The sequence below is a fragment of the Vombatus ursinus genome, unplaced genomic scaffold (assembly GCF_900497805.2).
Source record: "Vombatus ursinus unplaced genomic scaffold, bare-nosed wombat genome assembly UNPS02001419.1, whole genome shotgun sequence".
Lineage (NCBI taxonomy): Eukaryota > Metazoa > Chordata > Mammalia > Diprotodontia > Vombatidae > Vombatus > Vombatus ursinus.
In genome coordinates this window covers 18,084,743-18,100,809 of record NW_020941197.1, presented here as the reverse complement: position 1 = coordinate 18,100,809, position 16,067 = coordinate 18,084,743, and the positions used below count along the sequence as shown (strand labels likewise).

General features: G+C 37.8%; 1 protein-coding gene across 1 annotated transcript in view; it reads right to left on the bottom strand.

Annotated features, from left to right (window-relative positions):
- LOC114047433 (T-cell receptor-associated transmembrane adapter 1) overlaps window positions 1-16,067 on the bottom strand; it is a 76,013-nt gene that overhangs the window by 32,756 nt on the left and 27,190 nt on the right. The window contains exon 3 of the mRNA XM_027868248.1: window positions 7,005-7,041. Within this exon, the coding sequence (XP_027724049.1) occupies window positions 7,005-7,041 (37 nt within the window). The remainder of the gene's footprint in view (window positions 1-7,004; window positions 7,042-16,067) is intronic.

Here is a 16,067-nt window from a genome sequence, read left to right as displayed (position 1 = left end):
TAACAAGACCAACCCAGACCTTCCCTCAGAAATGCACAGAGCCCAGCCCTGACATCATGTCTGAAGACAGGAAGGAGACTGGAAGAGTGAGCAAACAAAAAAAGAATCCATCACAAAGAGCTATGATAATGGCAGGGACCCAGAAGAAGGTAATGACTTCTAAATATCCACAAAGTCTCAGATAGAATCAGTGCTTGGACAAAAATTTAACTAAGACTCTGAAAGAGTTAAAGTAAGAGGGTCTTTGAAAAGTTGCACAATGTCCCTTTTAATGAAATGAGAGCACTTGAAGGGGAAAAAAATCCAGAAAAGAAATAAAATCTATAAAAGAAAGAACTGGAAAGAGAATTAATAGTTTGGTACAAGAAGGGCAAAATCTTACCCCTACAACAAACTTCTTAAAAAATAGAATAGACCAAATAGAAACCAAGGACTACAAGAGGAAACAAGTGTTACAACAAAGTCAGAAGTAATCTTCTGACTTTATTAAATTATTAATTAAATGTATTAATTATTAAATAACCAATTAGAAATAAATAATACATTAAAAATTTATTAATTAATAATTAAAGAATTTTTAAAATGTAAGATAGTTCATAACAAAAAAAATTGACCTGGAAAACACAGAGAGGAGGAAAATGTTGAGCACCATCGGACTATCTGAATGCCATGACTCCCTGCTCCCCCCCAAATAAAGAAGAGCCTAGACGTCATATTTCAATAAATTTTAAAAGGAAAGTGCTCAGATCTCTTAGAACCAGAGTACAAAGTGGAAATAGAATCCACTAGTCACCTCCTGAAAGAAATCCCTAAATGAAAACTCCCAAGGGTGTCATAGCCAAAATCCAGAGTTTCCAGGCCAAAGAAAAATATTTACTACTAGCAGCCAGAAAGAAAAAATTCAAGAACTGAGGATCACACACAGTCAGGATCACACATGATTTAGCAGCCACCATTATAAAGGAGGGGAAAACCTGTAACATGATATTCTAAAAGGTAAAGGATATGGACTTATGGCCAAGAATATCTTACCCAGAAAAAGTGAATATGTTATAAATGAAATAGATGACTTCCAAACATTCCTGGTGAAAAGACCAGAGCTAAGTAGAAACTTTAAAGTTCAAACACAGGAGTGAAGAGAAATATGAAAAGGTAAACGTGAATGAACAATGCTGAAGGATGAAGTAAAAACAAACTGTTTATATTCAAATATGGGGAGGTGATACATGTGTCCCCTCTGAACTCTGTCATCATAGGGGATCATAGAGGGAATCTAAGTAGACAAAGCCTGGAAGTAGTTTCATTGTCTTGATGATCTTAAGAAAAGAATAGAAAGAGAAAGGAAATTAAAAACACTGGAGGAAGGAAAAGAAAGGTTAGCAAAAGTTATCCTACCTAATCAGGGTGCACAGGTAGACATCCATCGGGGAACAGCGGATACTTGACCCTCACTCTCATCTGAACCAGTCCAAAGAAGGAACAGTGCCCACACACAATTGGGTACAGAAACATGTCATTCAACAAGGAAATAGGAAGGAAAAAAGAAGAAGCAGGGAAAAGGAATTAGGGGAAAGGTAGATTAAAGGAGGAATTAGTCCTGAGCAAAACAAACTCCAAAGATGTGCAAAAGTATTTATAGATTTTTGTGAGGTAGCAAAGAAAGAGAATATGAGGAGTGCCCATGAAGGGGGGATGGCTGAACAAGTTGTTGTATTTAAATATGATGGAATGATAAAGGCCTCATACTAAAATATATAGAGAACTGAATCAAATTTATAAGAATACAAGTCATTCCCCAATTGATAAATGGCCAAAGGATGTGAATAGGCAGTTTTCAGATGAAGAAATTAAAGCTATCTAAAATCATATGAAAAAATGCTCTAAATCGCTATTGATTAGAGAAATGCAAATCAAAATAACTCTTAGGTACCACATCACACCTATAAGATTGGCTAACATGACAAAACAGGAAAATGATAAATGCTGGAGAAGAGGTGGGAAAATTAGAACACTGATGCATTGTTGGTGGAGTTAAGAACTCATCCAACCATTCTAGAGAGCAATTTGGAACCATGCCCAAAGGGCTATAAAAATGTGCATACTCTTTGACCCCGCAATAGCACTTCTAGGACCTTCTAGGATCCTAAAGAGATCATAAAAATGGGAAATGTACAAAAATATTTATAACAGCTCTTTGTGTGGTGGCCAAGAATTGGAAATTGAGGGGGTGCCAAGCAATTGGGGAATGGTTGAACAAGTTGTGGTATATGTAATGGAATACTATTGTGCTATAAGAAATGATGAGCAGGCAGACTTCAGAAAAACCTGGAAGGATTTATACAAGCTGATGCTGAGCGAAGTGAGCAGAACCAGAACATGTACACAGTAACAGCCACATTATGTGATGACTGACTTTGATAGACTTATCTCTTCTTAGCAATGCAAGGATCTAAGATAACTCCAAAAGATTCATGATGGAAAATGCTATCCACACCCAGAGAAAGAACTATGGAGTCTGATTGCAATTTGAAGCATACTATTTGCTCTCTCTCTTTTTTTTTTTTTTGTTTTGTTTCTTTTTTCTCATGGCTCCTCCCATTAGTTCTAATTCTTCTTTACAACATGACTAATGTGAAAATATGTTTAATAGGAATGTATATGTAGAACCTATATCAGATTGCATGCTGTCTTGGGGAGGGGAGAGAAGAGGGAGGTGGAGAAAATTTAAAACTCAAAATTTAGGGAAGTGAATGTTGAAAACTAAAAATAAATTAATTAATTTTAAAAGTATGATGGAATGTCACTGGGCAGAGCTCATAAGCAACTGACAATCCATGATTCCAGAGAATTAATGAGGAAACATGCTATCCACATACTGATAGAGAAGGGAAGGATGCTGAGTGCAGAATGAGACAAAAAAAATTGGATATGGCTAATGTGGAAATTTGTTTTTCTTGTGTTCTCATTTGTAAGGGTGAAGGCAGGAGGTGAGAAGGTGGATTTTAGCTGATTAGGAAAATAAAACATTTTAAAAATTTTTTAAAAATTTAATGCTCACCATATTAAGTCTTACTCCTTTATTAGCCATGCTATAGCATTAGACCACATTTCAATTGTTTGCTACAGGTGAGCTTTACAGAAGTAAAGTTCATTAATCATAGGATTTGGGGCTGAAAAGGGTCTTAGAGATGATCTTGCCTGATCTCTTTATGTTAAAGATAAGAAAATTGAATTCTAGATAAGAGAAGTGTCCTACCCAAGGACATACCTGTAGTGTCAGAGTGAGGATTCAGGCCCAAACCTGTTAAATCAAAGTATAAGTAGCATGTCTCTCTGATTTATGACTCACTTAATATAAGCAAGAAAACCATTTAACAAAAGCATATTTATGGCTGAAGATATCAAGGATTTTTGGTGATAAGAGAACAAGCACAAGGAGGACTGACTTTAGGGTCAGACAACCTGGCTTCAAATCCCTCTAAGTCCAAACTCCTGGCTTCAGCTTCTTTATGTAAAGTAAAGGCATTGGACTGGATGATCTCTGAGGTCCCTTCAGATTCTCCATCTGTTCTCTTGGGTTCTGCCTTTTGCTAATAAGCCACTAGAGACCAAGAGAAGGTAAGTGATTTGCCCATAGTTAATGGTCAAGGGAAACCCAGATCTTGTTGTTTTAGGGATTTTTCTACTAAACCACAATATGCACAATTATAAAACTAGACTATTTGCAGACATTAGAATCAACTCGGTTTCCTCTTCCTCCACCTCCTAGACACACACACACTCTCTCTGTCTCTCTGTTTCTCTCTCTGTCTTTCTGTCTTTGTCTCTGTCTCTGCTGTCTCTGTGTCTGTCTGTCTGTCTCTCTCGCTCTCTCGCTCTCTCCTCTCCTCTCCTCTCTTCTCCTCTGCTGTCTTGTCCTTTCCTCTCCTTCCCCCAGGCTTTAATTGTAGTCATATGTACAACTGTTTATAGACATGACTCTTCTGCCTGATGATTTGGAGAATGGATATAAAAACTTGAATGATAACAAATGGAGGACTGATTAACATCGTCATTATTTTTGGAAAACACACACACACACACACACACACACACACACACACACACACACACACTGACCAGATGAGAACAAACTTTAGAAAGAAGTGTAGAGCCGACTGGATCTTGGTTGTATTATGTACAGGGGTTTTTTTTAAGACCAATTCTATGATTTCATCAGTTAAGGGAACATTCATAGTGAAACAAATGATTCAGACTGGAAAAGATTTTATAATTTGTCATCTTAGAGAGCTGTTGAAACATCTGAGTTATTATTAAATGACTTGTGTGTGGTCATATAAGTAGTATGTGTCAGAGGCAGGGCTTGAACCCACATCTTACACTGTGCAATGCTGCCTCTGATTATAGACGCTCTCTCACTTTTAAGTTATTGTGTTTCTGATAAACCAATTCAGGGGTATAATAGGGATTTGGTAAAGAAATAGTGATATAGTGACTCTCTCTTTTCAATTTTTTTTTATTTAATTTTATCTTCAACTCCAAATTCTATCCCTCCCATCTCCTCTTAGCCCCTCATTGAGAATTTTTTTAAACTACAAACATGTATAGGCAAGCAAAACAAATTCTTGTATTAGCTATGTCCAAAAAAGAAAATATGTATGCCTCAATCTGTACTGAGTCCATTCTGCCTCTGCCTAGAGGTAGATATCACAAGTCTTCTGGAATTGTGAAAACCAATACTCTCTTCACCATAGCTTCCACACTGAGCCCATCAGTTATGGAAACAGTGAAGTTATTTTAATACATCCAAACACCAGCTATGTTAACTATGGCTAACAGGGCATCCAACTACCTCCATAATTGTGTGTCAAGGGAAAGGAAGTGATCTCAGTGAGGCAGGTGGAACAACTGAAAACAGGCACAAAATCATCTTTGGCTGCTTCCGAGTTGGATGTTTTACCAGGTTATAGAAACACTAGGAACATGTGCCATTGAGACTGCCCTTGGAAAATCCAGGATATGTAGTCATTGTAATGATAGTGTACAGAGAGAGAGATTTGGTCTTTTGTTCATCCCTTGCTGAAACCTGTCTTATTTTCCCTTCCCTTTCCCCTCTCATTTTGCTGACTTCATCACTCTCTGTCCTAGAATCTCTTAGCATTCCAAGTCTAAAACAATCATTGCTGACATTCCCAGTCGTTTCTCCCTACCCTCTCCCCATGACTAATGTAATCTTTTATGAAGCTTCCCAGATTTTAAGAATATCATATTACACAAGTACAGGTAACAAGTTATAAATATTTTTAAATAATGTTTTTATAGAGAGATTGACTTGGATAGACAGCTGATAGTATTTGTTATTCAGGACTTTCATTTTATAAGTCTTCCTTTTTTCTAACCAGAACAGCAAATCCCTGTGCCATTTGCTATGGCATGGAAATAGCCTCTTGTATAGAATCCTGCATAGTAAGTCCAGTACCACCCATCTTTGAGTCTCTCTGTTGCTTAACTGCAGGAACCACCAGGAATTTTTACATGAGGAGCAATTGATTTTTAAAAAGCACAAGCACGATAAAGAGGACTGTCCCAGGGAAAGGGGTAGGGAGGGAGGAAAGGAGAGAGACAGGGAGAAAGAGGGGGAGAGAAAGAGAGAGAGAGAGAGAGAGGTAAAGGAGGGAAAGAGGGAGATAAAGGAGGGAGAGAGGGAGGGGCAGAGAGAGAGGAGAGAGAGAAGAATCTAGTCACTCTCTCCTACCCTGATGAGAAGGTTATTGTTATTGAACAGCCTGGTCTCTTTCTTTTCATATAAGCCTAAATCATCCCAGAGTTCTAAGTATTGTTACAAGATTATTCATCCTGATGTGAAAAGAATCTGTTTGATGGTACACCGTAACTCAGAGTGGGGCACATTGTTTGGGAAAAGCAATGCTGTCTATACTATGTACTTTGTCCTTGCCATGCTTAGCATAACTTGAGCATTCCATGATACTATAGAATCCTTTATAATATCATCTCAAACTCTTTATATTGGCTTCTTTGTATGCCTCTATGTTTAGAGGCAATTAACACAGTGGATAGCATGCTTTGGCCTAGAATCAGGCAGACCTAAATTCGAATCTGACTTCAGGCATTTACTAGCTGTGTGACCCTGGGCAAGTCATTTAATCTGTTTGCCTCAGTTTCCATATCTGTAAAACAGAGATAATAATAGCACCTACTTCCCAGGGTTCTTGTGAGGATCAAATGAAATAATAACTGTAAAGCACTTAGTGCAGTGTATGTTATATAGTATGTGCTTCATAAGTTTTTTTTCCCCCTTCTTTCCTATATACAGAGAATCTCTCATATTGGTGCAGTCAGAAGGGTGAGAGACTGGGGTCAAGGAGATTGGGATTTGAGTCCCTGCATTGGCAAGATGTCAATTTGGACATCACACCCTCTCTTTGGATCTCACTTTCCTATTCTGTAAGATGAGGGGTGGGGAGAGGAGAAAGGGTCTAGATCAGAGGACGGGGGGGATCTCCAGCCTCGAGGCCACATATGGCCCTCTAGGTCCTCAAGTCTCCTTTGACTGAATCCAAACTTTGCAGAAAAAAAAAATGTCATTTGAAGGGCCACACTTGAGGACCTAGAGAGCCACATGTGGCCTCGAGGCCTCACATTCCCCACCCCTAGTCAAGATGATCTAGGTGCCTTTCAGTTCAAAAATCTATGAATCTCTGAAGCTCTACAAAGTGTGTAGATACCAAGTTAGTGTCTCATTTCTGTCTCTGACCCTGTACTGCTACTGACTTAGAATGAGATACTGTTCAAAATGAGGGCTTCTATGTCCAAAGGTAAATAATAATCCATGAAGGTTTACAATCTCTGTAGGGGAGGTGATGATATTAACAAAGCAAAAATTCACTTTTCTTTCTTTAGAAAAGACAGCCCTTTGTTTCCCTCCTCAGCCCACCAGAGTCCACGCTGATTCTACTTTGTGACTGAAAGATCTGAGCGCTTACCTCGGAATGTAGTCATCACTGTAATCACAGGTTTTATCTGTAAGAAAATTGTAAAATGAATGTTAAAAGATACTTGGAATCATGACAATGTTGACGCTGCACAAAGAATAGTCTAAACACAAGGATTTTTAGCTTAAGGTCCATGAACTTGTTTTATGTTAACATTCTGATAACTGTATTTCAGCACAATTGGTTCCTTTGGTTAGCCTATGAATTTTATTTTGTGCATTTTATTATTCCAAGACGTTTTCATCAAAGGAGTCTATGTCACAAAAACTATTAAGAAGTCCTATTCTTGAGTGTCATTTTTGATGTGTATGTCATCATCGAATTTGACCATTTGGATACTAATAAAAAAAGCATTCTTAAAGAATTGCTCTGGCTGCCACCCTATTTTACCTCTGTGGGAGGATAGAAAGAGCACCTGGCTTGGAGCCCAAAGACTTATTTTCACAAGCACTTTTTCTCTGTGTGCTTCCATTTCCATAGCTAACAAATGAGGTTCTCTTCCTAGTCTAATGTTCTGGAATTCCTTGAATGGACATTATGAAGAAGGGCTAAAGACAGAGAGGAATGACTCCTACTTTTGGGGTGAAGCAAGTCTTTCCAAAAATGTCATGCTGTTGGGAATCTCTGTTTCACCTCCAGATCAGATGAATTTTCCATTTTGATTCATCTGATGTTTAAAATACCATTCTGGTTCCTCATTGCAAGGAGCAGGGGAAAGAGCAGAATTCTTCAGCAATGGAAATAAACACTGTATTATTACTTTATATTCATCAAATTTCACTAGTAGCTGTTCCTTTCTGTGCCAATTGAAACTGAGCCATGTCAGTTATCATTAAGGATTCTCTGACAACAAAAATCCTGCAACATATTTTAGAAAAAGTCAAGAGTGAGAACATCAGTGTCCTGGGGGAAAGTAGCATATTCTGCCTGCCCTTTACGTTGAGAACTTGATAGTCCAAAAGTGTCGACTTGGGGAAAATGAGCCTTAGCTAGTGTTAGAGTTGGCCAAAACATAATAGACTCAGAGAAGGTCCAGGGACGGACAGCTAAAATGATAATATTAGCTGACATTTAAATCATCTTTTATAGCTAAGTGTTTTATACACATTAACTCCATCACTGGAATGATGAATTGGCCTCAGGTGAACAAAGATTAAAAAGGCTAGGAGTAGCCTTTGTTTGCAAGGACAAAGAGAATACACTCAAATATCTCTGTGCCTTTGTTTACTCATCTGAAAATGAGGATGTTGGACCAAATGATCTGTAAGTTCACTCCTACCCCTAGATCTAAAAGCCTATGATTAGGAAAAGTAGAAATAGGTAGAAAACAGAGTTTTTTTATTCAATCTCAGAGTATTAGAAAGAGAGACCATGGGAAACTCAAAAGTGATAGGAAAAAAGGATAGGAAGTGCTTCTTTTTCTAGAGAGAAATTGAGAACATGGGTAACACACATGGAAAATGTAGTTTCAAGAAGGCTTTAAGTAAAGGAAGAATTAATAGTTGTAGGCACTCTGTGAATAGCGATTGCTTCACTTGTATCCCCAGCACCTAATACAGTACCTGGCACAGAGTAGGAGCTTAATGGGTACTCGCTAATTGATTAAGTGATAAATTATTAAGAGAAGATATTACCTCCTAATACTTGTAGGCCAGCATCACAGAAAACAGCTAGAAGGTATATCCTTCTGTGGACTACCACTTTGTTCTACTACAAGGAACAAAATAGGAATAACGAGACTGTTCAGTAATTTGGCCTAGCATCGAATTGTTTGTGTGCTGAATCTTTTCATGCTAGCCATCATGCTTAAAACTTGATCAACATGGTGCTGTCGTTGCTATTTTTAAAAAAAAAGGAGAGGCTAATGAGAAGCAGCATGATGTGACAGATAGAAGGCTGATCTTGTGGTCAGGAAGACCTAGGTTTAAGCCTTGCCTCTTAAATACCATCTGGATGACCCACAGAATACCTTCATACGCCTTGTTGTTGCTGAGGCGTTTCAATCATGCCCAATTCTTTGTGACTTCATTTGGGGTTTTCTTGGCAAAGATACTGCAGTGGTTTGCCATTTCCTTCTCGAACTCATCAAACAGGGCTAAGTGACTTCCCAGGATCACACAGCTAGTAAATGTCTGAGGCCACATTTGAACTCAGGAAGATGAGTATTCCTGACTCCAGGTCCAGTGTTCCATACATTGTGCCACCTAGCAGCCCATACTATACCCCTCAGGGCAGGTAAAAAAGACCATTCTTTGCCTCATTTTTACTTAATCACTGAATGGGTGTTGCCTCAGGTAAACTGAGACCTGGGAAAGATCTTAACTTAAAAAAGCCAAGATCTCCCACTGCATCCAGAGCCATCTCCAGTCATCCTGATCTATATCTTGCCTCTAGACTCAGGAGACAGTGAGGCTGGTGACTTTGCACAGCCGTCCCTCACTTAAATCCAATTCATTTGCAAGTCATGACATCTCCTTCCTGACTTCATAGTCTAGACTCTTCTAGAATAAAGAACAAACAACAACCCCTCAGGGCAGAGGAATTGCAGATATGTATCAGTGAAGAGAATTTTCAGGTCAGGAAGTCCCCTACAGAGATGAAAGAATCAATCTAAACCCAAAAATTAATAAATAAATAAATAATCAAAGCCAATTACAAACATGCCTAAGCTTATGACAATGACAAAAGCACTCTGCACATAGTAGGCACTTAACAAAATTGGGACAAGAAAAATCAAATAATAAAGAAGTAATGAAGAGGATTTGTTTTAACATTACAAATAACAATTCCATGCTTTTTTGGTAAGAAAGGTTATTCTTTATACAAACCTATAGCAATATATATATATATATATATATATATATATATATATATACACATACATATGCATATATATATTCAACTAGTAAGACAACTCCATACATACAAAGATCACTTTCTTCTGTGGGAGTCATAGACTGTGAATTTAAATGTGTCTCCAAGGAGATCATTAATTGTTGAAGATCCATTATCTGGAGTAAGACTGCAAGTCGGAGGCAGAAACGGATATTTCACATGCAAATGTATTTTTTTTTAATGTCGGTGGCAGAGACAATGTGGGAGGTTTGCTAAAGAACCTACACATCAAGGCACAGTGCTAGAAGAAGTGATGAATGCAACTGCTAGAATGTGTCAAAAAGAAAATTTCATTATCCTGTAGGGAATGGAGTCTGGACTGACTGATGTATAACTTCGAAGGTAAACTTTCCTAACTTAACTAAACTTGTAGTTCCAAGCACAAGAGATCAGATGTGTACAGGGCTACTTGAAAGTCACTGGGCTAAGGCAAAATGCACAAGAAGGGTAAGGGAGGTTCTCTATTGAACCTGAGTTAATAATGATAGAAATAAAATTGTAAAACCTTGTGGGGGTGAAACAAAATATCAAGACGTAAAATGGATTACCAGTGCTTGGCAATGAAGAATTTCTAAATTAGAAAATAAAGAAGCTTAGTCCAAAGTATAGATTGATTTACTTTTATATGATGAGAGGACTTAGGATCATAGATTTGTAGTTGGAAAGAACTTTAGAGGTCATGGAGTCTAACCCATCCATTTTTTATAAATGAGAAAACTGAGGGCAGAGTAGTTAAGTGATGGGCCCAGGTCACACAGCTAGTAAGTATTTAAGGAAGCATTCAAACTCAAATATTCTTGAACCCAAGTTCAGCACAATTGGTAATGATTCACTTTTAACTGAAAGCAGTACTCCTATCATAACATTGTCCTCTAGTACTTCTCCTCTCTTGAAGTACACACCACTCAATCATATCACCATTTTCTGATCCTTCTAACAATCATAAATCTACAGGTAGGCACTCTGTTTCCACCTTCTTAGCTAATTTTGTCTCCTAGTATTTTGCCTTTCTTTGTACCCAAGTGCTTAGCACACAGTGCCTGAGCATGTGGTAACTACTTAATATATGCTAGTTGAATGACTGCCTTCTTCTCCTCTAGGACTTTGTTTCATCATTCATGCCCATTTTTGTACCTATATTCTACTGCCTGGCCACATTGCAGCCCTTTCTCTGTCCCTCACACACACACCACCCCATCTCTGTGTTTTTGCACACTGTCCTTCAAACCTGACATTCACTCCCTCCTCAATTCCACCTCAAAGAATGCATCTCTTCCTATAAGACACAGCTCAAGCACCACTTTCTACAGAAAGCTTTGCCTGAATCTCTCCAAATGTCCTCTCTCCCTAAGTACATAGTATTTATTTTGAATTTATTCTGTATGTACTTATGTATAAGTACATACTATCTCTCTGACAAGCTGCCTGAAAGTAAAGACAATTTCTTTCTTTCTTTCTTTCTTTCTTCTTCTCCTTCTTCTTCTTCTTCTTCTTCTTCTTCTTCTTCTTCTTCTTCTTCTTCTTCTTCTCCTTCTTCTTCTTCTTCTTCTTCTTCTTCTTCTTCTCCTTCTTCTTCTTCTTCTTCTTCTTCTCCTTCTTCTCCTTCTTCTCCTTCTTCTTCTCCTTCTTCTTTCCCCTTCTCTTCCTCTTCCTACTCTTGCTCCTCCATTTTTGGTTTCCTTGGCTAGTTTTTCTTCCTCTTCCTGCCCTGCGAGAATGGACATCACCTGAGGCTCTGTCCTCTTCCTAATCTCTTCTTTCCCTAGAGTCAGTTCTTTGACATTCTTATCCATTCTCATAGCTTCAATTTCAAGCTGACTCCTAAGTCTACATGTATACTCCCAAATTGAGCTTCAGTCCTGAATTTCCAGCTACTTATATATTTCTAATTGGATGTTCTCCTTTCATATCAAACTAAGGATGTCCAAGTCAAGTCAACAAATATTTATTTAGCACCTACTAAGTTTCAGGAACTGTGCTAAACATTAGGGATACAAAGAAAGAGAAAAGCAATACCTGTCCTTAGTTGAACTGTGAGAGAGAAAATTTGAACAACTAAGTACAAACAAGATATATACAGTACACATTGAAGATAATCCAAGAAAGAAGGCACTAGCATTAAGGGAAACTGGCAAAAGTGTTTTGTATGAGGTGGGATTTTAGCTAAGACTTGAAAGACAAGGAAGTATGGAGGCAAAGATGAGAAGAGAGGGAATTCCAGGTAGAAGGGATAGCCAATGAAAAGACAAGGTCAGGAGTTGGATAGTTGAGCCCAAGGGTCCCTTATAGACAACACCTCACAACGCGTGTGACAACAAGGAGGTCAGTGTCACTGAATCATAGAGTATATAGAGGGGAGTGAAGTATAAAGAGATTGGAAATATAGGAAGTCCAAGATTGAACATGCCCCAAACTTGGCACCCTGGCTCTAAACTTGTTCCTTTTTCTAACTTCCCTGACTGTTGATGGCACCATTATCCTCCCTGTCACTTTGACTCAACACTTTGGTACCATCTCTGAACCTTCCCTCCCCATGCACAATCAATATGCCATGTCCTATTGATTTTACTACCTGAAATCTCTCCTTTTATTCCCACTTCCATTTCCCTAATTCAGATCCTTATTAACTCTCACTGGAACTGTTGTAATAGCCTACCTCCAGTCTGTCACTTCTCTCTGCATTCCAGAAATGGCTATGCCAAGAGTCAGAAGGAGGTGAACTCATGTGCCCAACACTTCAGGAGGACAGAGTTTCATATGATTTCCCTGCTCTATTTAATTATGTCACTAACCTTGGAGCTGGTATTTGGCCACTTTCAAGGTTAAAAGACTGATGTGGAAGAAATGACAAAAACGATATTGTTGGAAGTAGCTACTCAAACCTTTCAGTCCTCTCTGTTTGACTTCTTACATGCTTAATAACTTTCTAATTTGTTTTAGCTACTTATATTCAAGTCTTATCCCCTACTAGATTATAAACTTATTGAGGACAGGGACTGTTGCATCTTTCATCTTTATGTCTATCCCTAGCATGATGTGAGCACAGAGTTGGCACTGGATAAATATTTGTTTAATTTAATACTATATTAATATGATGTTAATGCAATTATAATATTATTAATGATGTTAATATTATTATGATATTATTAATAAATATAGTATGTGTTGAAATGACAAATGTAATAGCTATAATCTAGTCCAAATGGCAAGGTCTGCAGTGTATATTCTAAAGTTGTAACAAATAATTGAGGAATAACTTAGAGATGGGGACTGAATCTGAGATTTCACTGGTGTGAGGAACTTACAAGCAAGGAACTTCTCTTTTTATCAACAGAAGTAAGCACTGTCTCTACAGTTTATAGTGACAGACAATTGCCTAGGCTGCTGACAGGTTAAATGAATTAGTCCTACAGACAGTATACGTTACAGGCAGGACTTGAATCCAGGTTTTCTTGGTTTCTAGGCCTGCTTGCTATACCATGCTTCCTCTCTAACTTAATAATAACTTGAATAGAGTTGAATTTAAGAAATTACAAAATAGAAAAAAATAATGCAGTTGAGTGTGTCACCTTTAGCCTAGGATATCCATTCATGGAAAATGGGGATAAAATAATTGAGAACTATTGGCAAGTAAAAACTTCACAATGCAACTTGATTTGGTATAAAAATACAGAATTATGCTGATGTCAATGGGATTATCACCAGCTGAGTTATTATTTGGGAAATCAAAAATAGACTCTTGAAAAACTTTAAGTGAGAAATGTTTTAATTGGCAATATGTCAAGCAAGAAATAAAAAGAGAGGGTGGAGTGTGAAAAGCATTCTGAATATTTGGCTGAGTGTTTTTCAAAAAGATAATAATGTAAAGCTGTTTTACTGAAAGTACTGGGGGAATGAATGTTGTTATGTGCTAAGTTGCACCAATAATACCCTCTAGAGAAGAATTTAAAATGTATTCATCGACTGTTGCTAGAAAGGAATAAACAACAGGCTGAGTTGAAAGTGGATGGTCAGAGGAGAAAAGGTTATAAGAAAGCTGAAATATTCCAAAATAAGCTGGAGTCCAGGTGAAAGCAGGAGGAATGATGCAATAAAGAAAACTATAAAGGACAACACACTTTAAGATAGATTTAGAGGAAAAGATAGTGGAAAGTTCATTTACATGTAAATTTCATGCAAATATTTGAACTCCTATTATGTGACTGTCAGATGGATTATCAATAGCATTGTAACTTTAGTTTTGAAATACTTATAAATAATCAACAGCTTCATCCCTACCTTCATTACCAAAAAAAAAAAAGGAACTAATGAGATGTGAAAAAATATCAGATAACTTTGAAAATTTGGAAATGTTATCTTACCTTAGTAGACAAAAGTGTGTATGGATGGGAGGAGGATTGGTGGATATATTATTTTATGACTTAAAATGGTAATTATGGAATACACAGTAAAATGTGAAACTGAACTAAGCTTTAAACAATCATATCATAAATTTAGAGTCTCTATTGATTTGTGTAGGGACAGCTAGGTGGCGCAGTGGATAGGGGTTCTAGGGCCTAGAGTTGGGAAGACCCATCTTCCTGAATTCAAATCTGGCCTCAGACACTTAGGAGTTGTGTAACCCTGGGCAAGTTACTTAACCCTGTTTTCCTCAGTTTCCTCATCTACAAAATGAGCTAGAGAAGGAAATGGCAAACCACTCCAGTATTTGTGCCAAGAAAACCCCAAATGAGGTCACGAAGCGTCAGACATGACTGAAATAACTGAACAACAAACTAATTTGTGCCAGCTCACTGCCGAAAGGAATTGCTGGGCAGGTAAGAATATAAAAGAGATATTTTGCAACAAGATCAAGAAAAAGAAGTTGTAAGATAGAACTGATTGAGACATACATTTCCCCTGTGCTTCACCTTGGTTCTCAGGATTAAGGTAGAAACGTGCAAAATACTGTTAGAGGTGTGAATTTCAACGTTTCTCTAGAGATTTCAGTTGTACCTGGGTGTAGAACAAAAAAAATGCTTCTAATAAGTAAAATAAGATGTTTAAAAAAAATCTTTAATGAAGACAAGCAGAAAATTCCAGGAGTTTTGGTTGGAGGGAAAGGTCAGGGAAGTGCCATAGCAGGATAGTCTTTCTACACACTTTTAAATTACATAAAAATAAATTTCAGGCTTTAAATGGTTCTGAACTTATATAAAACACCAGGGAAACAACATGAGGCACTATTCTTACCCAGCTTGAGAGCTGGAACACTGGGACTCAAGCACTCAAGTTTGAGAATCATAGATGCCTCTGAGCCACCTGAGTATTCTTATGGTCCTATTTTCTGAACAAGGAACTTAAGAATCAGGTTTGAGACTATGTGCTATGACCTCTTTCACCTCTATATCTCACTGAAAAATAGTCTTCATCTGTCCATATCTTTCCAAAGTATGCAACCTAACTAACCCTGTCATAAAGTCATTGGTGGAGTGTTTTCATATTTCACTGAGAGGAGGGCACTCTGGCATTATACAGACAGAAGCACAATTTAACCCACAGGACACAGAGAGATGGCCACGGATGCAGTGTGCACAGTGCACAGATGGCTGGAAGATCTAGATTCAGGTCTCACCTTTGACCCATACTAACTGTCTGACCCTGATCAAGTCATTTAATATCAATGTTCAGATAACTTTCTAGGACTATAATGTGCATATCTACATTAGCAGAGGATGTTCCCTCATTGGGAGCTCCCCATACCAGTCACAGGTTCTAATAAAACAAAACAGAACAGAACAAAAATCTCACCAAACTGAGAGGCAGAGCAATGGCTAGAAAGCCAGTCTCTGAATAAGAAAGACCTGGCTTCACGTCCTGCCTCTGACACATACTGGCCGTATAAGCTTTGCTCTCAGTAAAAGAGAAACAGAAAAAAAAAAAGGAAAGAAAGAGAAAATGTTAATAATGCAGACTAAATTTTAAAGTGCGTCTTGAAAATTTCTCCTCCTCCTCCTCCTCCTCCTTTTTCTTCTCCTTCTTCTCCTTCTTCTCCTTCTTCTTCTTCTTCTCCTTCTTCTTCTTCTTCTTCTTCTTCTTCTTCTTCTTCTTCTTCTTCTTCTTCTTCTTCTTCTTCTTCTTCTTCTTCTTCTTCTTCTTCTTCTTCTTCTTCTTCTTCTT